The following is a 25,015-nucleotide window of genomic DNA, read 5'->3' on the forward strand; positions in this document are numbered from 1 at the left end:
TTTCATGACAGTTACTCTTGATTACAAAACACTGATAACGCTGCGCAAGCAAAGAGTTGGTGATGCCAAAAAATATATCAATGAACTTTGCAAGCAAGGATTTGACACAGAGTGCTGTGTATTCTGCAAAATTATTAAGGTAGATTATACCTGCAATGCTAAATGACATGCATCATAGCAGAATTCTACAAAAACACAAAACATATTCAGCCTACCGGTATTTGTTCTGCAATTTATTTATAATCAATTAGTGAGAGCTTTCTTGGCTTTCTTGACTTTACGGAAAGGCAGAAAGCTGTCCACAAAAATGAACATATTTTATCTGTAGTGAACAGTGATTATATATCTACAAATAGTAATAAACATTATATGACTTTAGCTCAGTTAATTCATTATCGAGTGATACATGCAATTTGTTTGTAGGAATGTGCCTGTCCTGATGTTCCTTTTGGGGAAGCCTTTGCTGAGTGTCTCGTAAAGAGCAAAGCAAGTATTGGGGGGTAGGTACAACTGTGCATTTCTGCATTGACATGCACAAAAAATTTTAGGTTGCAGTATGATATATCACTTTCTATTGGAATACATGTCCTTGAATCTCAGTTGGGATGTTTAGTTTGACGGACAGTTACCAGCAAAAACATGGTAGGTTTGGATTATAAAGGTGGAAACTAAATTCACTGTTTTTTTTTCTGTTCCTTTCAGATGGAAGGGGTTAAGAGATGGCTTGCTCTTTCTCTTTGAAGAGGAGCCATGTGATGTTAATTTATGTGCTCTGCCTGTAATGTGCACCCATTGTAGTAAGGCACAGTCAACATTGTTTTACTTTAAAAATCGTATTTTCTTTAAGTCTAATCCTGTAACATCATTTTTTTTTAGTGTTGCCTGATCACTTCTGACATATATATTTATTTGTCATATTTCTAAGATTTATATGGCATTCAGCGTAATGCCTGAGAGCTTCTGGGATATATACCAAACTTAGTTTTTCATTCACTGTTCATAGAGGGAAATGATGTCTTTCTTTTTTGGTTCATCCAGGCTGAAGACCTGCATTCAGAGTAATACCTGAGCACTTCTGGAATACATAACATACTTAGCTTTTCATTCATGGCCATTGTAGGGAAGTGTTCTATATCTTTTCTGGTTCACCAAGGCTAAAGTCCTGGCATTCAGAATAATACCTGAACGCCTCTGCGATTTATAACATACTTAGCTTTTCATTCATGGTCAATATAGGGAAATGTTGTCTATCCTTTATGGTTCACCCAGCCTAAAGTCCTGACATTCAGTTTAATACCTGAGCACTTCTGGGATATATTTCATACTGAGCTTTTCATTCATGGTCAATATAGGGAAGTGTTGTCTATTCTTTCTGGTCCACCCAGGCTGAAGTCCTGGCATTCAGTGTAATGCCTGAACACTTCTGGGATATATAATATTACTTAGCGTTTCATTCGTGGTCAATTTAGGGAAGTGTTTCTATCCTTTCTGGTTCACTCAGGCTGAAGTCCTGGCATTCAGAGTAATGCCTGAGCACTTCTGGGATATACAACATACTTAGCTTTTCATTCATGGCCAAAATAGTGAAGTGTTGTCTATCCTTTCTGGTCCACCCATGCTGTAGACCTGGCATTCAGAGTAATGCCTGAGCGCTTCTGGGATATATAACATACTGAGCTTTTCATTCATTATAAATAGAGGGAAGTGTTGTCTATCCTTTCTGGTTCACCCAGGCTGAAGTCCTGGCATTCAGTGTAATGCCTGAGCGCTTCTGGGATATTTAACATACTGAGCTCTTCATTCATGGTCAATATACGGAAGTGTTGTCTATCGTTTCTGGTTCACACAGGCTGAAGTCCTGGAATTCAATGTAATGCCTGAGTACTTCTGAGATAGATAACATACTGAGCTTTTCATTCATGGTCAATAAAGGGAAGTGTTGTCTATCCTTTCTGGTTCACCCAGGCTGAAGTTCTGGCATTTCAAGTAATGCCTGAGCCCTTCTGGGATATATGACAGCTTTTCATTCATGGTCAATATAGGGATGTGTTGTCTATCCTTTCTGGTTCACCCAGGCTGAAGTCCTGGCATTCAGTGTAATGCCTGAGCGCTTCTGGGATATATAACATACTGAGCTTTTCATTCATGGTCAATATAGGGAAGTGTTGTCTATCGTTTGTGGTTCACCCAGGCTGAAGTCCTGGCATTCAGAGTAATGCCTCTACGCTTCTGGGATAGATAACATACTGAACTTTTCATTCATGGTCACTATAGGGAAGTGTTGTCTATCCTTTCTGGTTCACCCAGGCTGAAGTCCTGGCATTCAGTGTAATGCCTGAGCACTTCTGGAATATGTAACATACTCAGCTTTTCATTCATGGTCAATATAGGGAAGTGTTGTCTATCCTTTCTGGTTCACCCAAGCTGAAGGCCTGGCATTGAGAGTAATGCTTGAGCACTTCTCGGATTTATAACATACTTAGCTTTTCATTCATGTTCAATATAGGGAAGTGTTGTCTATCGTTTGTGGTTCACCCAGGCTGAAGTCCTGGCATTCAGAGTAATGGCTGAGCGCTTCTGGCATATATAACATACTTAGCTTGTTATTCATGGTCAATATAGGGAAGTGTTCTCTATCCTTTCTGGTTTACCCAGGCTGAAGTCCTGGCATTCAGAGTAATGTCTGAGCGCTTCTGGGATATATAACTTACTTAGCTTTTCATTCATGGTCAATATAGGGAAGTGTTGTCTATCCTTTCTGGTTCACTTAGGCTGAAGTCCTGGCATTCAGTGTAATGCCTGAGCGCCTCTGGGATATATAACATGAAAACCGCGACGTGAAGAGAACGTCAAAACACAAAATGCTGGCAACAAAAGTCAATAAATAACACAAGGCAAATTAACTGCTGGTACATTTCTTTGCGAAGCTAGATCGTGAAATTTCTGATGCAACGTTTTTGTAGGACGTAAACACACGACGAAGAGTGATTTCCTGACAAACTGGGTAATATGAGATGATATAAAGTATGAAACAACACGAAATAACGCGCTCAGCCTCAAGTAATCGATGTACCGTATCTGCTTGAATAAGCGTCCTCCCCTCCGCTATTCAAACTTGTGGCTCTGAATAAGCGCGACACAGGAACCCTTTCTTTTTCAGCTTTCATAACATTTTAAACTTTTACAACCTTAGATGAATATTTTGGGAGAGATTCTTGCTTTAAGAGTTATATTACGCCGATGTATTACCTTTCCTTTTTATATGGCTGGCTTCGCAAGCCGTGCAAGATGCAGCGAATTCTGTGAGCTGATTGGCTATTAACCCTTGCTTATTTTTCGTTTTCTGCGGTGGCCAGCATCGCAGCCATTTTGTCCTTGTGTAACCTGAAGGCAAGCTCTCGCTTGGCTCTCAACGTTTGGCTCAGGTTTGAGTCCTCCTGCTTGGTCAATAACGCATTACTGGATCTACTACTGCGCTCCATGTTAATTTCCGAACCAGCCTGGCGCACAGCGCTTGACTCAGTATTTAAAGCTGGTTTTTTCGGAAAAAGTTAACGTCCCACCCCTCTCAAGAAGCTTTTAGAAAATAAAAATTCAAGGACTTTCCAAGGATTGGTTGAATTCATTGGGGGATTTCCCCTGAAATTCACGGTCTTGCAAGACAGTACGAACCCTGTTAAAGTTCTAGGGAGTTTGAACTTGTTCGTAACGTGTCATTAAACGAAAGTTTGTCTTTGTCTGTTTAAACTAATTTCTACTTCGTCCTCTTTCGCATTATTCAGCTACAAATTGCACGTCTAATAATTTTTCACTTCGTAAGCTTTGTCAGCTTGTTCAACATCTATCTTGATTTGAAAACAATTATTACACCCTCGGTCTCTGTTTATTCACGATTTTAATCATCTTTGCGGAGGAAGTAGCGCAAAATGATTTTCAACGCCAGTGCCTTAATCACATCGTAGCTATACTAGTCTGTAATCCCTCGCAACTATCTAGAGGATTCCGGCACCAATTTAGGTCATCTGAAGGCCATTGACAAAGAATCTTATGAGTACTGTATGAATATAGTTTAAAAAACTGGAACAGTGTCTAAACTATAAATGCGACATAAAATATCAGTGAGAAAGAGCCGCCACGTACTGTGGACTCTTCGTTAAACAGCCAAGAAACTATGGGTTGTAATACGCCGATTCGAAAACAAAAATCGGGTAAAATTGATTAGAAAGCAAAACACTCAGGCCGCCAGTTAAATGTCGTAGTAAATAAACGTCACAGCCTGTGTTAGTATTGATGAAGTCAACTGAATCCGCTAGCATTGACTAAGAAACGTTTCTTCGACGTGACTGTATCATTAGCCGCAACACACTCCGGGCGAGTGCTCTGTCTCATCATTAGGGAGCTTACGAATCGACGACTTTCGCACGACGGCGCCGTTGAGTCACCTTATAGTCCCGCGTCGTCCTCCTGTAGAAATTTGAATTTACGATTCGCTGTAAAGACGACGACGTTTATGCGCGACCGGCAAATTTTCCCGCCGTTTCTGAAGTTTTTGAAGTTCTTTTGACAAGGCGAGTTGTGTAAACTAAAATGCATAACTTCAGAGAAGCGAGAGCTTGTATCGCATACTCTTATGGAAGCAAAGGCGATCGAACAGGCAGGAGCTGCCTTAAACAGCTATTAGGGATTCGTAGATGGGACTGTGCGTCCAGTTTGTAGGCCTAACGAAAACCAACGAGCCATCTACAACGGCCATAAGCGTGTCCACTCTATCAAGTTTCAAGTTGTCGCTTTGCCTAATGGAATAGTGGGGAATCTATTTGGCCCAGTTGAGGGAAGATGCCATGACAGTTTAATACTGGCTTCCTCAGGATTCTTGCAAGAACAGCAAAGGTTTTCCAGCTGTCCAGTAACTGGCCTCCCCCTCTGTGTGTACGGTGACCCCGCCTATCCGATACGAGCACATCTACAAAGGCCCTTTAAGGGTGGTCTCCTGACCCCAGCTCAACAAGATTTTAACACCTCAATGGGCACAGTCCGCTCTTCTGTGGAGTGGCTATTCGGGGACATTGTTAATTATTTTAAATTCTTAGATTTAAAAAAAAAACCTTAAAATCAGACTAAGTGCTGTAGGAAAAATGATGTATGTAACATGTGCGTTAATGCAGAATGCGCATAGCATTTTATATGGTTCTGTTACCTCAGAGTATTTTGGTCTCAATCCGCCAACTCTAGAGGAACACTTTATTTGATGTATTGTACTTAAGATACACATGCAATACTTTTGTTACAGGACATAAACAATTTGGCCTCTTACAAGATAGGACACAAAAGTGTAAAACGCGTTATCATCAGAGTACAATTAAGTGACGAAAACAGAAATCAAAAGCTCTGTTCAAATGTTAAGATGCACCAAAAAAATGTCTTTTACTTCGGAAATACTATAGCTGCTCCAAACCTATTGTGTCTTTCTTAAAAGTTCAGTAATTGCCTGAGATTGTGCTTGCTGGCTGTTAAGCATCATCGGCATCATCTGCATCATCTGCATAAACTGTTGTTGCTCTTGTTGCTGCTGCTGCATCTGTACATGTTGTTGATCTCGCAGCTGAGAAAGCAGTGCCTGCTTATTAGCCATGGTAGCTTCTTCTTGCTTTCTCTTTTCTAGTTCCTCTTGCCTTAACTTTGATTCCCTCTCTGCTGCCTCCCTGAGATAGTTAAGTGTGTCACTGCTTTTTTGACGTTTTTTTCGCGGTTCATCTTTTCCATTTCGCTTCATAGCCTGAGCTATCCGCTCTATAGCCCTCTCCCTCATTTCCTCCCCTGTAGCTTTATCTTTATCCTCCTTGTCTCGATCCTCAGCTGATTCTTTGGTGTGTTTAGTCTCTTCCTCATCTCTTCTCTCTAGATAGTCTTCCATGATCTGATCTATTTCTCGATATTGCTTGGAAATTCCCGAGCCCTTATCGGTTTCTCTCTTCCTGCCCTGCCAATCCCTTTCTAGGATTTTCAAGCTGTCTCTCAAACCCTTTGGTGAAACGCAAAATTGGGTATCTCTGTTGTTGTTCAGAATTTTGCAAATTTCCTCTGAGCAGTTCCCCGCTCTCTGGTGCCTGATCGAACGGTACTTCCACGGCTCCCAACTAAGGATTTCGCTACCAAATATAGTGTCATGTTTCAATGACTATTTCATCTTAGACATTCTGTGAAAAGATGATAAAAAATATAACTGTTACTTATAAATAATTGTGCAAAGATCGATTGTTCAATTTAAGACCAACAGCTTAATTTCTATAAACATAACTGTTACTGTTTCAAATCTTGCTTGATAAAGTACATAATGAGGATATAATGCACAGCGTTGCAATTTTGACTCTGGCTAACTGTAAATGTAACCCTTTCTTGACAAGTTATTTATTTATGAAACCACACGGGTTGGTTGTTAGACACGGGAGCTGGAGAAAAAATATGCAAGACAGACTAACAAAATGTGATAGCATGGCAGAAAAGAAAGCGCAGCTGTATAAAGTCGAGAAAAAGTTGGGTCTTAAAAGATTAGGCTGGCTACAAGAACACTCAAAACAACAGACGTAAAATTCCCTTGCTCTGTAGTTGAGCTATCTAGTCCTTGTTCCCAACTGTCGACACGAATGCTAAAAAGCAACTTTTAGTCCCTTCAAATTCTTTGTACTCTAGAAAATGTTTTATATTTCAGTAAAGCGTGATTAAAATGAAAGATGTTTCATACAGCAATTTACTTTTCATTCATACCGTGTCGCGCTTTGACCGCTTTCAGTGTTGGTTGAACTCACAGCGTTCGCCATGGCACTGTAGAAGGTCGTTTCTTGAACGAAAACAGGCACATAAAATTAAAATCAAATGTCAAGGACATGCCCCTAATGTGATACTTAAATCATTCGGCAAAAATACCCGAAGCATCGAGAGAAAACTTTGAAAACTAACCTCACGTCCTCCTGTTTCCAAGACGCCGGCAAATCGCTCTTACCAACGTCGTCGACTTTGGCGCGAAGCTGACAAGTGCTCAGAAAGGCATGCGCAGTGAGCATGTCACGCAATCTAAAGGCGGCGTTGTGCAAAAGTCGTCGATTCGTAAGCTCCCCACTATTTTTAAGCGCCGACCATGTACACTTTTTTTCGGATACGGCTTCTTTAATTACATTTCACACCATAGGATGATGAAATGATTGTTTAAAAGTTGACGCCTCTATCAGATTAGAAGCGAAATACGATCAAAGATTTTACCCAAGCAAGCCACTGGTATCCAGCAGAGAATGCGGACTAATAGCATGGATTCTCTGCTGGATACCTAGACTTTTTTTGGTTGCTAACGGCGTGAGGCTCGTTATGAATCAAAACGTTTAATTAATTACAGATATGTGTTTTATTGATTTGCCAATTTGTTTTGGGCTTTAAGCAAAAAGTCCACGCTTTTTAGACACCGTGCATTACTTGCCAATGTGACTGCTACTAACTAATGTGAGGCAACTTTGATCTAACGGCCTGAAGGCACGATTTCCGGCCGCTTGTCGTTTCAACGTTTGCACATGCGTATTCGTTTGAACAGTGTTGCCTGCACAGCACATTTAGTCTTCGTACTGATCATCCGAGGCAGTAAGCTGAGATTTATTTGCCCCCGGCCCCGCTGTATGAAATCTTAGGTAAGGATCATAGTCGATTTATAACTGTGAGTACTATCAGTGGGATAGTGTGAGTAGTAGCTGTTACCCAGTAATGATTTGTAACGGTTACATATTTGCGTAGGAACGAAAGTTTGGTGAATAATTATGGTTTACATACGATCTCCTTTTCCCGTTTAGTTTACAACTAAGTATCTTTAAACTTGGAAAACTAGCTGAAGTTGGTCTAATTAGCGTAAGCTCTGCTGAGAAATATATTGCGACTTAGTTTCCTTGTGAACGGAACTGAATATGCATTGAAAGGCCAAAGCTAAATATACCTGTAGACGTAATCGCGTGCACAAAGAATAAGGAGTGTCAAACGCGAAGTCTAATGGTAGATGCCACATCTGGCTTTAAAAATAGAAAATTCATAAATGACACCTACTCAGTCGTTGCTAATCTAAGAACTATCAAATAATTCCATAACATTCTCTAGGTTTAGGTGTATCTGTATCTGCTTGACTGCCGCAACGGTTATGTAATAGACTCACTATAAGCGCAATTAACACGCTAGTGATTTTGTTCGGGCAATAATCATAGATGATTGATTAATGAAAAATAACAAAAAAAAATAATAAAAAAAAGGAAACAAGACTCAGCTTGTAAATGGAAGGGCAATGCAAGGACATCAAGGTTTGTTACAGGCAAGTCTAGGTTAAATCAATTAAATGCAATTGATAAATATTAACTCCGATTTATCGTACTAATTGGCGGGGTAATTATTAATATTACATCCAAAACTCAATTAAAATACAAATATACCATTTTTTTAACAAGTCAAGGGCATTGCAATCAAAGGAAAATACTAAATTTTTCCTTTATAATCATTCAAATCTTTATTGCATGTATGAATTTCTATCGCTCTAGGGTATGTGACATGGATCACTGGTTGCTTTCAACCTGTATTCTCCTGTGGGTTTTTACCTTTTCATCAGCGGAAGTGGGTAAGAAATGCTTGTTAGAAAATTCAGTTTAAAGTAAAATCAAATTCTAAGTTATCAGAAAGTAGGCAAGTGACTGTGTGGCAGGAAGTTAATCGCTATTCAATATTAATTAACAATTATTCTCCGAAGGCCAGACGAATATTGTTGAAAAAATTACTCGAAAATATTCAATGAGCCTGAGGCGAATAATTATGTCAGTATAATTGCTTAAAAGCTTTTGAATCCTGCTACATTCGTTTTGCGATTCAAACCATTCCATAAAAAAAACATTTGGGAATATTTTGTTAGAATTGTTTCGATTACTCTTATCAAGATAAATAGGCAGTTTCTGCAGAAATTTATCAGGTTTATCAGGAAAACCGTCATATCACAATTTTGAAAGTGTTACGCCAAACTTAAAAGCATCTCTAGTGCTCTTCGGAATTAAAATTCGTTTTATCATCTCTTCCTGGGTAAAATTGACAAAACATTTGGCAGATATTTTGAAATCCAGCGCCCTCAAGATAATCACCTCGCGAGAGGTGATTACAGCGAGATATGACACGATCCTCGACTAATTATAGTACGAAAACCTTTATAATCACCTGAGAAATTATTTTAACACAAATACTGCTTTTACACTAAAACGAATAAAAGGAAATTGAAGGAAGCGAAGAGTTAGAAAATTCTGGATGCGTCATTTCTATTTGAAGCTTGTAGACCTCAAGCTGAAGTTTTCCATTCAAATCTCACAAGTTCCATATCTTTTATCTAAATAATCAAAGCTGTTTTTGCATGTGAATTTGATACGGTTACCGTGCACTTTTGCACAATAAAGCACTTTTCTGATAACATTTCTAATATCTTAATGTATTCTCTCTAAAGTTATTTTAGAAAAACAGCCAACACAATCTGAGAACTCTAACTGGCAGCCATCAAAGCCGCCAACAACAAATAGCGGACCTACTGGGGTGAGGTTTAATATTCATTTCACCAATCGCTGTTTTATATACCACTGTAACATAAATAAACTCACTGAATAGTTGAACAACGTTTTCACAGTAAAATCTCGTTGACACTCTTTGTTATTGGCAAAAAATATACTTCATAAAAGTTTTAAGGTAAATTAAGGCGAAGGTTGAAGCAGTTTTGCAAACTCATTACCGCATATTCAGAATTATTACTGACGGATGCATTTCTCTTCGCAGTAAGAATACTTTGCTCTAGGAATGTACAAGAAAGCTGCTTACTTTTAATCGTGATGTTCCTTTGGATACGTTTCCCTACAAATTTTTTCCAAAAATATCGTCTTCTCTCCACGCAGAGTGTTATAACTAAGCAGTGCTACTGAGGGTATTTTCCAGTTAACACTTCTTGTTTAGCAGTATGCTTACCCTTCGCATGTTTGCAATCGAAACTACTGTAGGACTGCACATAAGCAATGCGGACGATAGGGAGGAAAACGTATAACTTATTCCTTTAAAAACTACTGAATAGTTTGAACTGATTTCTCGTCATAGTGGGTGAAGAGGACATTCTACTCAACTTGTGATGTTTCTCTGGATGCATTCCCACGACCAAACAACTGGCTGAGAAGTAACCCTATAGAGGTCCACAGTGGAGTGAACGCAGTCTATATTACAACTGAGTTTCGAATAAAAAACTGTTCGTCTTACCCTGACAATGGAGGGAAATATTGCACAGAGTATTTGGGCTTATATGTGTTCCGTTCTTCCCGAAATTCGGAACCCAACCCACTGACAAATAATGCCTCGTATGAAAAAATTGCTAAAATAGCTGCACCAGCCTTTGGTTTTAATATCACACAAACTTTTAGAGCAGCAGTTACAGGAAAGTATCTAGTATTGGCATTTCATGACGAAGGCTCGTGTAGTGACCTTTTCTCTGTTACCGTTAAATATTATGTATGCCCAGAATTAAGTCACGTTGGTGGTTTAGTCTCCTTACCAAGAACAGTGGCTCCAGCAAGCGACTCAGAGCCAGTTGTTGGTGGTTGTGTCACAAATGCCGTGACCGAGCAAGGTATTCTAAGTGCAAACTGCCAAAGCGACGGTGCTTGGAACATCACTTCCCTTAAAGGAAGATGTGTATGCATGGAGGACATGGAAAATGTAAGAGGAGAATGCAAAGGTAAGTGACTTGAAGGCAAACTAAAGCGCTCGAAGCAACACAACAACAACAAGGTGTCTAAACGTTAATTAATTAGCACCTTGACTTAGAACACAAAGATCTATACATCAGGTGACCAGTCACAAGAAAGAACAATGGGGTATGTGAATGCAGTATAGTTCAGAAAAGAAGGCTTTTGGGCCGGATACAATAATGCATGTTTAAATAAAAAAAAAATAAATATATTTATGGATTGATAAAAAAAAAAAAAGAAAAAAAAGAACAAGAGCATAGAAGTGTAAAACTGATATCTTGTCTTGGAGAAAGTTGTCAAATTTATAACTACTTATAGCATAAGAAGTGGAAGAGGACCGCGTGCATTTAAGTAGCAAATAGACCTTGAATGATAAGAAGGAAACCCATGTTAGTTGAATATTATTTTTTCTAGATTGTCCAGTTGGAAAATATAATAATCAGAATGGCCTGAATTGCACAGGTAAGGAAATGGTACAAAGCCCTGCCCAGGAAACATATAAAATCCTACTTTGGCCCGTTCTTGTTCATTCAGTTTGCAAATCAATAGATGTCATGATCAGTTGCAACATAAAGAATTGTGCTGAGGTCGAGGCACAGCTAACCATTGAAAAAATCTCAAAAATATCATGGTGTGCAGAGAGAAAATATCGAATTCAATCAACACGGTCTTTGTATCTGCGATAAGGTTTATTTTATAGAAAGGAAGTGATTGATAGGAAACACTTGTTCTAGTGATATTTTTCAACACTTAAAAAAATTTAACAATCGAAGGTATAAAGGGGAAAGGGCTAGCTTGTGACATACATTAGAATAGTATAATTTTATGAAATGTAGACTACGTTTAGACGAAAAAAAATTTTTTAAATGGTACAATCTGCTTTAATATATAGAAAACTTAACGAAAATACATTAAGCTCTTCTCATCCTCTTCCCCTTTAGCACAAGCAGAGATATTTCAATGCTTTCTATAAAAAAGAAACGATTTTGTAAGCAGTTAACCCTTTGATGAGTGCATGATGAAGTGTTTCCAACTCCCTTTCAAATTTCAAGGTTTGAAAAACTTACTTGTCAGAACGAAGTGAAAAAGCATTGGTCATTGATTTTCCAGAAAAGAAAAGCCTCTTTCAATTCATCTGTTCATCCTAGTTCTACCATCAGCCCCAAAGGGTGTCAAGGTTGCTTTTCTAAACCAAAGCGCAGTTGAGATATCATGGCAGCCTCCAATGGTGACTGGTGATGAGACTCACGTGCTTTATGACGTTGAATGTCGCATACGGAAAATATGCGGCATTGGCGAAGTCAACAATTGTGTACATGGAGATTGCGGTATTCTAAATACTACAGACTTGGAAATAAACCACCTGATCGTGGCAGGTCTTTCTTCATTGACAAGTTACACTTTCAAAATATTCGCCAAAAACAGAGTAAGCGAGGTGGCTAAAAGAAAACACAGAGTTGAATGGAATTTCGCAACACTGAACTTTGGAACTAATGGATCAGGCAAGTTGTGGGACATTTTAGTTAAAGATTCAAGACCTCCAATAAAAATCCTCTTTTACTTGCCGTGCTTTTAACCTGCGCTACAATATGACACAAGGGGAAGGTATATGGTCTTAAAAAATTCCGTCAAAGACAATGACGATACGTGGCTATTTCTCAGCATATTACTCCCAAGTTTTGTCCATCGTAACACTCAGATCTCCGCATTAAAACAGCCTCCATGTTACATGTATAATTAGTGACTGAAATACAATTTCAATAGCGTGGATTACTTAAAAAAGCATGGGCGTCTGCCTGAGGAAAAAAATACTAAAAAAGTGTAATAACGAGGTGAGTGGGTTAGCTTGGTGACCATGAGGTGAGGTGCCACTGAACGTACCATTTATACTCAATACTCGTCAAAAATTAAATTTTTTTCATCTCTTGTGAAAATAAGCCTCACTGACTCAAACCTCACAACCTCAGCAACTGAAAGTAATTAAGAAAATATCAATTTAAAAAAAAATCGTGAAGGCACTTTAAGGAAGAGACATTTGGCGAAAGATATAATCTGCAAGACTCTGCAGGGTTAGGATTACTTAGCCAAGTAGAATTAAGGTATCTATGCATGGTCTTATAAAAATCCCAAGCCTAACGATAATTACGATAAGTGGCTATTTCCACTTTTAATTTTCCATCTTTACTAAGTATAGTGTGAAGGCGCGGTGCCCTCATGGTTGTTGCGCTCGAATCTGGATCGAGTGGTTCGAGCTCGAGTCCCGGCCGGGACATTGTGTTGCGTTCTTAGGCAAGACACTTTACTCTCACAGTGCCTCTCTTCACCCAGGTGTATAAATGGGTACCGGCAAATTTAATGCTGGGGGTAACCCTGCGATGGACTGACATCCCATCCAGGGGGGAGTAGAAATACTCCTAGTCGCTTCATGCTACAGAAACCGGAGTTAAGCACCGGCCTAATGGGCCACTAGGCTCGTAAATAGACTTTACCTTTACCTTTTTACTAAGTATAGTATAAATATCGTGCAAATTGAGCACATGTGATGTTTGGACACTTAAGTATTGTTTAACAGGTGGGTTACGCTTGTCTTTCTGCTTTGTTCTGGTGTGTAGCATTGCTGAGTACTTTAAGTCGTTGTCTGTTTTTTGACTCGTCCTAACTACATTAGAGATACTCAGTGATACTCCACACCAAAACGTCCATTAAGATATATGTAAACTTATCACTAGCAAAGATTGGTTATCGTAATACTTCAAGGTCTGCTATTCATATTAATATTATCATTATTACTATTATTATTATTGTTGATGATTAAGTGATTGTTATTATTTAGAACTATTTTGGTTTGAAAGCTTCAGTCATTCTTATCTAAAGAACTTTTTCATCTCTTGTACAGACGCATTTTCATCAACTAAAACCTCAGGAATTGAAGGTAACCAAGAGATTTTCACTTAGAAATAGTAAGGATATTTTAAACCACCGTGCTACCACATTGTTCGAGCGAGCTAATAACTGGCCATTACAACCAACCTTAATGATCACTGCTGATTAGAAAAACATGTCAACAGATCCAGCTTCTCCTACTAAACCCCCAGGAAATAAAGGCAAAAAAGCAGTTTCAATTAGAAATCATTAGGTAACTTTAAAAGTTGGAAATAACAAAATATGGAGGACTTTTAAAGCCCTCAACAAGTCTTAGCTTACTGATTTATTATTGAACCGAAATACCATGCACTTCCTAGTCAAAGTTCTACATTTAATTCGTGTATGTACAGTCACGCTGCTCACAAAACCATTACTAAATACTGTTCTTATTCTAAACACTTGCGAAGCTATTTATTGTTTGCTTTGATAAATTTAGAAGACCCAAGAGTTACAAAACATCTGAAGACTGTCTACGTATTGGTTGGATTGCTTGGCCTGTTAATATTCTGTATCATGGTTTTTGTGTGTTACAAAGTTTGGAGAAGGTTAGTTTAAGAGTAGGCATTAAAAAAGGAGAATATTCCATGGCAGTTGAACGTTTGAAAACGTTCCGCCATGATTACTGAACACTGGTGAAAACGACTTGAAAGCGTAAAAGACGTTAACGAAACACAACAACAACAACAACAACAACAACAAATTTTATTTAAGCTTAATAAGAAAATTACAATGCCTGGGCCTGAAGGTAGCTACGGATATTCGAGGTGGGCTTAACAGAGGAAAATAAAAAAAAGAAAATAATTCTATTGTAAATGAATATTTATATGTATAATTATAATATATAGACGAACAATCCTAAAAGAAATCTAGTTTGCCGTATGGCTTATAGACAGAATGAAACAGGAGGGCAGACTGTAGTATATATTGGAAGTACACACAGTTAACACCTAGAATTGTACTCTAATCTCAGAAATTCTTATATAATTACCCTCTTTTTTTAGAATTTCAAATAGTTTTTCCTTTATTGCGCTTTTAAATTGATTTTTTTTAAGTGCTTTGAAAGGAAGTGGAATACTGTTCCAGATCAAGGTGCCAGAAATAGAGAAGGCTCTCTTCATATTTTTAGTTCTAACTTGTTCAACATAATAATTTTCATTTGTAACAGATCTAGTCTGGTAATTGTGGACAGAAGCCAGCTTCGTGAACATATTCTTAATGTTATCAGGAACGAGATTATTGTGGACATCGTACATTAAAAGGCTTATTCGAAACACAAGAATGATATCGGCAACTGTTTAGTTTGTAAGAGTGACGGAACTGCATGAGCTCTTGGTTCAGCGAAGAACATTAGCCTAAGGGTTCTCTTCTGAAGAAATAGTAGTTTATGAAGATGCGCTGCAGCAGTGTGATCCCAAGCACAAATGCCATAGCTGATATAGGGTAAGATTAAAGAGCGATATAAGTGAGAAGTACATGACGGGGAACAAAATTTCTGAGATTGGAGATAATTCCGATTGTTTTACTGATTTTACTGACAAATGTAATCTACATGAGTTTTCCATGAAAGATTCGAATCAATGAGTACACCAAGATATCTAATGTAGTCTTTCATTTGTAAGAGTTGACTGGTGTTTAAATTGCTATTTACCATTTTAATATTAGGATAAAAAGGAATAGTCTTTTGGCGTAAGCGAAAGATAATATCATTCTGGGTTTTTTCGATGTTCAAGGTATTGACAGCTAGCCACGAGGGTACTTTGTTAAGTTCTTCGTTAACCTCAGATTCAAGTTTTTTTTTAAGATCGCCGTTTGTATAAATTAAACTAGTATCATCGGCGAACAAGTAAAACTGAAGTTTATTGGAAGACTTATATATATCATTTATATACAAGAGATATAAGCAAGGGTCTCAGTACAGGGCCTTGGGGTACTCCACAGAGGGTTTGATGAGCATCAGGTATGTAACCATTGACGGTCGTATACTGATTACGACCAATTAAGTACGACTAAAACCAATTCTTCACTATACCTATAAAGCCATAATTTTCAAGTTTTGAAAAAAGAATTTCATAATGAACTGTCTCGAAAGCCTTTTTCAAATCAATGAATAAACAAAAAGTGAATTGAGATGCAATGAATATATGAAGTTGATATATTTTGAACTGCGGTATTAGATACGTATGATGTACGATCCTCGCAGTAGATAGCGCTATTTATGCGATAGCGAAAATCAGACCTGAAAAAAATCAGGCCTGTACGGGACTCGAACCACTGACCTCTGCGATACTAGTGCAGCGCTCTACCAATGAGCTAACAAGCCAACTGGGAGCAGGCCGTTAAGTTGACTCGTAATAAACCCGTGAAAGTATATGAAGTTCAAGAAATATGAACTTCATATATTCATTGCATCTCATTTATCACTTTCACGGGTTTATTACGAGTCAACTTAACGGCCTGCTCCCAGTTGGCTTCTTAGCTCAATTGGTAGAGCGCTGCACTAGTATCGCAGAGGTCAGTGGCTCGAGTCCCGTACAGGCCTGATTTTTTTCAGGTCTGATTTTCGCTATTGCATAAATAGCGTTATCTACTGCGAGGATCGTACATCATACGTATCTAATACCGCAGTTCAAAATATATGAACTTCATATATTCACTGCATCTCATTTATCACTTTCACGGGTTTATTACGAGTCAACTTAACGGCCTGCTCCCAGTTGGCTTGTTAGCTCAATTGGTAGAGCGCTGCACTAGTATCGCAGAGGTCAGTGGCTCGATCCCGTACAGGCCTGATTTTTTTCAGGTCTGATTTTCGCTATTGCATAAATAGCGCTATCTACTGCGAGGATCTTACATCATACGTATCTAATACCGCAGTTCAAAATATATGAACTTCATATATTCATTGCATCTCATTTATCAATTTCACGGGTTTATTACGAATCAACTTAACGGCCTGCTCCCAGTTGGCTTGTTAGCTCAGTTGGTAGAGCGCTGCACTAGTATCGCAGAGGTCAGTGGCTCGAGTCCCGTACAGGCCTGATTTTTTTCAGGTCTGATTTTCGCTATTGCATAAATAGCGCTATCTACTGCGAGGATCGTACATCATACGTGAAAAGTGAATTGACCGTTATCAAAATTAAATTAGTAAAAATGTCATTTAGGATTTCTAGAACAGCGTGTTGTGTACTATGCTTACTGCAGAATCCATATTGTGATGAATATAATATATTGTGTTTATTGACAAACTTAACAAGTCTTCTATAAACCAGCTTTTCAAATATTCTGTTAAAAATTGATAACAAAGAGGTTGGTCGATAATTTACAGGCTTAGATGCATCTGCTGATTAAAGACTGGAACTTCTTTGGCGGTTTTAAGTTTGGCTGGGAAAGGACCTGAGGATTCTGAAACATTAAAAATTTGAGCTAAATATTGGGAGATAATATCGCTAGACAATTTCAAGATACTGGCCGGGCATGAATAGAGTCCATAGGCTTTGTTATTTGGTAATAGATTGATTTTAGCTACAACGTCCGCGGGAACAAAAGGGTCAATAATAAAAGGAACTTTCTATTGGTGGGTCTAAGAAAGTACTGAAATCATAATCCAGCGACGAAGAAGGGATACACGAGGCCACTTATGTCCAACATTTGCAAAGAAAGTGTTAAGATAATTACTTATTTCCTTTGGGTTGAATATCGTTTCTGAGTCGGCGTTAACAAGGTGGTGCATTGACGATTAATACTATTAGTCTTTCTTGAAATGATATCATCTATACCTCTCCACGCTACCTTTGGAGTTGTTAATATTTTCTTCAAAATAACGTTCATAATAATTCTTCTTGCTTAAACGCGTTAGGCTAGTTAATTTTTCTCGGTATACTTAATAGTTCTCCCAATCAGCATTAAAAAATAAATTATTTTTTATTCGTACTGAAGTTCGATTTCCTTTGGTGATCCATGGTTTTGATAATATTTTTTCCCTGCGCCTGGAGAGGGTTTTCATTAGAGCATGCTTATTTACCAAGGAGTTTATTTTATTGTAAATAGTTGTGAATGATTTGTTTACGTCAATGTTTGAAATATTATCCCGTTCTGTTTCTTGCAGTTCAGAAAGAAACCTATTAGCATTGAAGTTGAAGTAGTCGCGAACTTTTTTCCGGCCTTTGTTTCGAGTGTTTCAATGAATAAGGTTGTGTGGTCACAATACAGACCTGGGTAAAATGATCCGTAGTGTCGGTTACTATGTTACCGCATATAAAGCTGTTTTCTAAATTATTTGAAAAAATATTATCGATTAACGTAGCTGACTTTCTATAAACCCTCGTAGGCTTATCGACAGCTGGTAATAGCGAAAAGCTTTGCGTTAATTCTAGCAGTTCTTTAGAGTAAGAGCAAGATTCAAATTTAAGAAGGTCAATGTTAAAGTCACCCATTGAATAAATGTTTCTATTTCTCGAGGAATGTAATTCTATTTCAGAGGAAAGATATTTAAGGAAATCATCGGCCTTGTCATGCTGTCTATAAACCACACCACAAATACACTTTTTCTTATTTACACCGGTAATTTCGACTCAAAAAGCTTGATAAGAAGAATTAGAAGTACGCTCGAGAACATTATATTGCAATTGGTTGTTGATATACATTCCTATACCACCTGCGGAAAGAGAAGTTGTTACATACTCCAAATAGTAATTTGGTAAGCTTGCAAGATTTTCATCACAAGCGTCATCACGAATTCGGATTTCGGATAGTCCGATAATGCCAAAGTTTACTCAGAAATCACATACTGATGGAACTGTTCGAAATTTCTTTTAAGGCTTCTTATATCACTGTGCAGAATAGAGATGAAACTCCGATGATTTTGGTTCATTTTACTTTTAGTAGTCTCAGCAAAGTTATGTGGTGCAAAATAAAGGGATCGCAATCTTGGTTCTAATAAGTTAAAGTCTGGGTCGATGTTTGCATTAAATGAATTCATATTGAAAATATCAAAATCGTAAATACTATGCAAGGTCTCTAGGGTCTTCTTTGAATGCAGATTATCACCAAGAAGGTTGTTAAATCTACCATGAATGGAGGGAATATCTTTGCAATTATACTAAGGCAAATGTGTTAAGTTTTCGTTCAGATTGTTTTTCTTTTTACAAAAAGTCATATTTTCCAAGTTCGACAATATATGTATGAAATAAATAATAATATCGGATACTTAGCTCAGAGAACAAACAAAAAGAGAACCATTCAATCCCAAAAGAGACAAAGTGTGGAAAACTGAATACGATTTGACCAAATCAAACTCAGTTTAACTTGGTTTCGAGTCGTGCTTGTTAAGTGGTCCTTTTTTTCCTTTTTTTATCTCAAGTTGTTATACAGTCAATGTTAATAGTTTTACCATAAATTCACAAACTGATTTAACATTGTGGTTACAATTTTCTCTTGGTTGAACTAGTGCGGTTACGCTTTTTCTACAACTTACGTCCATTATCATGATATGAGACAGGTTTAAAGTTTTAAACCGGTGGTTTGACAATTGATTTTGAACCACAAGAATATTATATAAGGATACAAGAAATCGAAAACAGCTCACCGGGGCTGAATGTGTGTGTAGGTTAACAGAGGAAAATAAAAAACAGAAAATAATTCTATAGAAAGTGAATATTTATATGTATAACTATATGAGGTTACACAGGTAACTTTTGTTCAAAATAGTCTGTCATGATCAGTTTTTGCGTCTTGTTTCTCTACCTCACCGAAATAGATGGAGGCCCTCAGGAAATGGAAATTGTGCAAAAGAATCCAACGAGGAGGGTTTTGACAGTAAGTCTCGATCTCATTAATCCTAACACTTATTTTTATGATTCCTTTACTGGCTTTCTTATCAACTGATAAAACCAGCCAATCAAATAATCAACAAGACAAGAGCAAACACACTCTCCAAGGGATGAAAAAAACGACTAGAGGAAAAGAAATAGATGTGCCGGGAAACAAGAAACAAAATTCAGTTCCAAACCAGCAAAAGCGTGAAGCTGTGGATAGGTGCTCTACTCCTTATGGATTCTTTCACAACACCAGCAGAGTTCATATGGAAAAAAAGCAACGCTTTACGCTCAAAGCAATCGTAAAATATTATATTCATTAATGCCATTGTCATAATTTTCTTTAGATTTTGAGATGATAGGCAGTGAAAAACTTGACCGTGAACAATTAGTAACTGTAAAAGTTCTTGGGAGTGGAAATTTTGGTCAAGTTTGCAAGGCATTTTATGTACCCAGGAACGCTGATGTCGCAGTGAAGTCACTAAAAGGTACTTTAACCCTCTTTGCTTATGACATGGTAAAAGGTTTCCGTATGATATTTAACAGCTGGAATAGTGAACGGTTCACCAAGTCTTTCAAATAAAACTGTTGATTCTTGTCCAGGGGTCCATTTCTCGAAGGTTCCGAAGCCATATTTTAAAATAAAAATTTAGAGAATAAAGAAGCAGCTTCTGACATTCTAACAAGTCCATTTTTTTTTTAGCTGATAGTTTTATTGATTCTTTTCATAACCCCATTTTAAACGAAAACAAAACAGCTTTACAGGCCCACTAATTAGCCGGGACCCTCAAGAAACAGGCCACAGGACCGTTCAAGATGCGAAAAGAATCTCTATGGACATTCTTTTCTGATCCTTGCTATTTAATTGAGATGTTCAAATTTATTCTAGATGATGCCACACCGAAGGATAAGCAAGACTTTCACTCTGAGTTGAACCTCATGAAATCCTTGGTGCCTCATTCACATGTGGTAAAGCTATACGGCTATTGTGTTGAAAAAGGTAAATCTTAATGATTAATTGATTTGTGCGTCTGCCGATTAAGTGATAATCTGATTTATCGATTGATGAGTCGATGGACTGAACGAAAACAACCTGCCTAAAGCTTTTATCCGATTTCAGTTCCCCATCTCATAGTTTTGGAGTATTTGCCGTATGGTGATTTGTTGGGGTACCTACGTAAGAGCAGAGGAATTGAAGACAGTCAGCACACAGGGGAAAAAGAACCAATCTTGAAACTCAGTGAAAAAGACCTGTTGTCCTTTGCATGGATGATTGCTGATGGCATGAATTATCTGTCATCAATGAAGGTACACTAAACGATACAGCTCTTTTAAAATCTAGAAACCTAGATACACCGAGAGATAAAGACAACTGAAGAACTACAAATCACTTTGCGCGCAATATATTTCCTTGTAATACCTCTTTAAATGTTGAAAAAATGAAAACAAAACAAAATGAAAAAGCAGCGATTTTATTTTTAAAAAAGGGTATCGAAATAACATTGTCATGCTGTGTTTCAGATTGTGCATCGTGATTTAGCGGCTAGAAATGTGTTAGTTGGGGAGAACAAAGTGTGTAAGATTTCAGACTTTGGTTTAGCTCGTCGTTTGGAGGGAGATATCTACACAACAAAAAGTGAGGTGAGCATGGAACAAATGTTTCTCCCCATAACTGTTACAGTAAAATTTTTGCTAACCTGTTGCTTTTCTCTTTCGTACCAAAATACTCTTTAAATTCATAATTTTCTATTTTTTTTTTTGTGCACTATGTTTTTTTTAATCACATCTTAAATATTCCACAATTTTTAAGGCCCTTCTTCCAATTAAGTGGATGCCTCCAGAGTCACTTGTCAATGGAATATCCTCTACTATGAGTGACGTGTAAGTTGTTTGATTTATCTACATCCGACTTGAGTTTTAAACTTTTTAGCCTCAGATTCTCAGCTGTTCGTTTGCTTTATAAAATCAGTTCCTATGGTAACGAAATAATACGATATCATTTTTCAATACAAGATGAACTGTTTTGAAAAATGTGGCTTATAAATTGTCCCGCAGTTACATCAGAACATCCAATCTTATCACAGTGCACAGTGGTAGAGCTAAAATAGAAACCACCAATACGATTATGATTAAGATCATGTATCTAACATTCCTCTCTCCTGCAGATGGTCTTATGGCATTGTGATGTGGGAGGTGTTTACAGTCGGTATGCAGATTATATTGAAGAGAAAATTAAGGCTACTGAACAGAAAAAAACGCTCTTCTTATTAGTTTTGTTTCACATACTACTTGCGAGAAATGATGTTGACAGTTGAAGTCTTCATCGCCAATTATATTTATACTTCTTTGAGTTTTCCGGAAAGAACCCTAGTAGATAATAATGATATATATCATTATCATGCATTTATACCCAGCTAGAAGGAAACGAGAAATAATTTTTCTATCTCACAGAATACTATTTCGACGTATTCTATGGCCGCTTCATTTGATTTCCTACCTGATAAATCGTACTTCATAAAACAAAAACCAGCCAAGGCTTTAAATGACGGCTCATATAATATTTTTTAGCATCTCACACTTAAAAAAAGTCTATTAAATGTATATCAGCTATGTCTAAGTCTATTAAATGTATATCAGCTATGTTATGTCGTAAATCGTTGCAGGCGAATCACCTTATCCTAAGATAGGATCTCGAAAGGTAAAAGACCTGCTGCGGGAAGGATACCGTATGCCCAGGCCCGAGCACATCTCACAAGAACTGTGAGTTGAGTTATTGATTGTACTCTATCATCCTCCAAATAAAATGCAACCATATTTGGTGCGGTCATCCAGTTTAGTATGAATACAGTAGGAGATCTGAGCGATAACTATCATCCAAATTGTTTTCAACTCAGATAGCATTCTCGTAAATGTCTCCGAAGAACAAAAAATAATTAAACTATTTCATGTAACCTTTGATCTCTTTTAAAAATTACGATAGGTGTCAACTTCACAAAAATTTAGTGTTGGTGATTTTACTGTAGGTATTCCATTATGTCCGAGTGTTGGGAAGATGATCCCAAAAAGAGGCCAACATTCCCATGGCTTTGTGCTGCGGTCAAAAGACTTCTGAATGACCACAAGGTTTGTTTGCAAGTATTTCTCGCCAAGTTTGTCTTTTTTCTGTCATTTTTGCTTCACAACCATTTCTCCTACTAATCTTTAGTTAGGACGTTTCTTTACCTGTGAAGTTTTTTTCTTCTAACAGAAGTTGTGCGGGAAGAGGGGAAGACAAGAGTAGGCTAGACTCTTCACTCTCATAGCGCGTGGGTTCTAATATGTTTTTAATTGGACTATTAGAGAAGGAGGGGGTGTATCAAAGTTGATAGATAGCCCATGAGAATTATTTCTTGACATCCTACTGAAAAAAAAATTCAATATTGGTAATCTTTGAAGTATCCTTTAACATATTGTTCTCCTTTATCTAATCTCTACTTCAGATATATGTGAACTTGGAAGTCTACGACGGCACGAACTACGTTAACTTTGATATGATGATGGATTATGAGTGATAAAAACTTTTCGATTTTTACGATAAATTCAGGATGGCGGTTCAGTCCAGCAACACAAACTTCATTGAAGACTCAACCTCCCAACTATGTTCACATATCCATAAGTGCTTTGAATAACAAAAATATAGGACCCTGGTTACTGGTTGCCAGATATTTCAATTTGCTGTCCCACTTTCCAGATTATTGCTTATGGCCCAATGAAATATATACATGTATTAACTTTGTTTATTACCTAGCGTTTGTAATATAGTTGCAATAAGGTTCAATTAAAGCTTTGGAATACAAAGTCAGTCTCACGTTTTAAAAATGAAATTAGTAGACATAAGTTGTTTAAAAAGATGGTAGGAAACGTCTCATAGCATGACTCTCGAAAGATCGCCTGACGATCACTGCCGAATACAAGATCAAACAACATCAGTTTCTCGAGAAAAATAATAAATTAGGTTTTTTTTCTTGACAATGAAGCTTGCTCTCGTTTTACTCGTCTGCAAGCAAATGTGACTGGAACTTATTTTCATGGATGTCTTACATTGGCAACTAGTCTCGCTTTGACTAATAAGTTGTGGAGTTTTCTTTAACTCGATTCAAAATACTGTTATGTTTAGTTTGGTTTAATTTAAGGTTTAATTACTTTTAATATCCATCATTTTCCCGGTCCGCTGAATAGACGCACACAGCAAACATACCTTGAGACTTCATTTTATTCGGCAGGCTGTTGAATTCATTCAATCGAGTACAATACCTTACGAATTCAAAATGCCTCTATTAGGTCTATTGTAGTAGAAGTAGTATTAATTGCAGTAGTCTGTATTCCTTCACATTAAGAACTCAATTGTATATCTTATGTTACAAAGTAAAACATTAAAACGTTGTAAAAGGGTGATGAAAAGCTGAGGTAGCATTTTTTCAACAAAGTCAATGCGGCGAAGAGCTTTGGATGGACAGTGTCTAAATTACCTTAAATTGTAACTTGCGCACCTGGTTTTTCACCCAGTTCTGAGTATCTACGAGCAAGCCTGCGGTATATTTTTTGGCGCTCATGCCGCAGACCAAACTTATTACAGGCTCAAAGGGTTGGTTGTCACCCTTACGTCTTATTTTATTCATTAAGTCCATACCTATATGAAAGAAACTGAAAACAGCCATTGTTAGTTTCGAAACGCGTTTTTCGTGTACATTTCTGTTGTTTGTTCCAGTCTAATATCTCTCCGTTGGTTAATGATTTTCTCTTAATAAGTTTAGTATTTCAATCAGTTTTATTTAAGTACGTACACCAGATGTTACGTTTCATACTGCATCGCTTGTCATTGCTATAAGTTGCCGTCGACACGACCAATTTCATCTGCTATTAGCGAGCTATCTACAATCAGGAGCTATACCAAAGTAAGTTTCCTTTCATTTCACTGTTAAGATATTTCCCTTCGTTTGGTTTGCGCTTTGGTTTATTTCTCGCTTTCAATTCACTTTATAATCGCTTCATCGTTATTTAGGCTAATGTAACATTTCTCAGAGATACTTTCTAAGTTTAGCTTCTTCTGTATTTTCTTTTAGTTCAAACCACACACGCACACACAGACAGAGTCACGCACTCAATTCAGCCACTTAAATTCAGCTACAGCCATCAATCTTTACTACGCTACCTTCAAGCTATACTTCGCCGCTTTGATCTGTGATTCCACACCGATACCTTTATTCTCGTTTGCATTTTGATTATGATCCTCGTTTAAATAAACCGTGATTTACATTGTGCGTTCGTATTGTCTACTCCGCTATACTAGTAATCTTCGGAAAGATTTTTTTCTGGATTTCTCACCATTAACTCACGCAGATAAAAACACAAATTCGGGCGACAAGAAGTTGAAGAATATAGCATGGATACTTAACTTATAAAGTTTAGAATGCACAGGGTATTTATGAAAATACATATCCTAGTTTTTGGAAATAT

The 25,015-nt window shown here is 37.4% G+C and overlaps 2 protein-coding genes across 2 annotated transcripts; one reads left to right on the top strand and one right to left on the bottom strand.

Moving 5' to 3' along the window:
- Nucleotides 1-5,323: 5,323 nt before the first annotated feature.
- Nucleotides 5,324-6,196, bottom strand: LOC111346429 (uncharacterized). The gene is given in 1 exon segment (XM_022953716.2): nucleotides 5,324-6,196. A coding segment is annotated over 1 exon segment (741 nt). The 3' UTR covers nucleotides 5,324-5,455.
- A 1,203-nt stretch (nucleotides 6,197-7,399) lies between these two features.
- Nucleotides 7,400-23,947, top strand: LOC111346431 (ephrin type-A receptor 4). Its single transcript, XM_022953718.2, has 18 exons — nucleotides 7,400-7,673; nucleotides 8,562-8,638; nucleotides 9,503-9,588; nucleotides 10,138-10,768; nucleotides 11,196-11,243; nucleotides 11,930-12,283; nucleotides 13,678-13,713; nucleotides 14,143-14,251; nucleotides 19,462-19,520; nucleotides 19,867-20,007; nucleotides 20,409-20,519; nucleotides 20,640-20,827; nucleotides 21,041-21,160; nucleotides 21,330-21,400; nucleotides 21,685-21,725; nucleotides 22,183-22,279; nucleotides 22,543-22,642; nucleotides 22,999-23,947. Exons 2-18 carry the CDS (start codon nucleotides 8,572-8,574, stop codon nucleotides 23,068-23,070), a joined length of 2,331 nt encoding a protein of 776 aa, XP_022809453.2. The 5' UTR covers nucleotides 7,400-7,673; nucleotides 8,562-8,571; the 3' UTR covers nucleotides 23,071-23,947.
- The last annotated feature ends 1,068 nt before the right edge of the window (nucleotides 23,948-25,015 follow it).

This window comes from Stylophora pistillata, chromosome 8 (assembly GCF_964205215.1).
Source record: "Stylophora pistillata chromosome 8, jaStyPist1.2, whole genome shotgun sequence".
Classification (NCBI taxonomy): Eukaryota; Metazoa; Cnidaria; class Anthozoa; order Scleractinia; family Pocilloporidae; genus Stylophora; species Stylophora pistillata.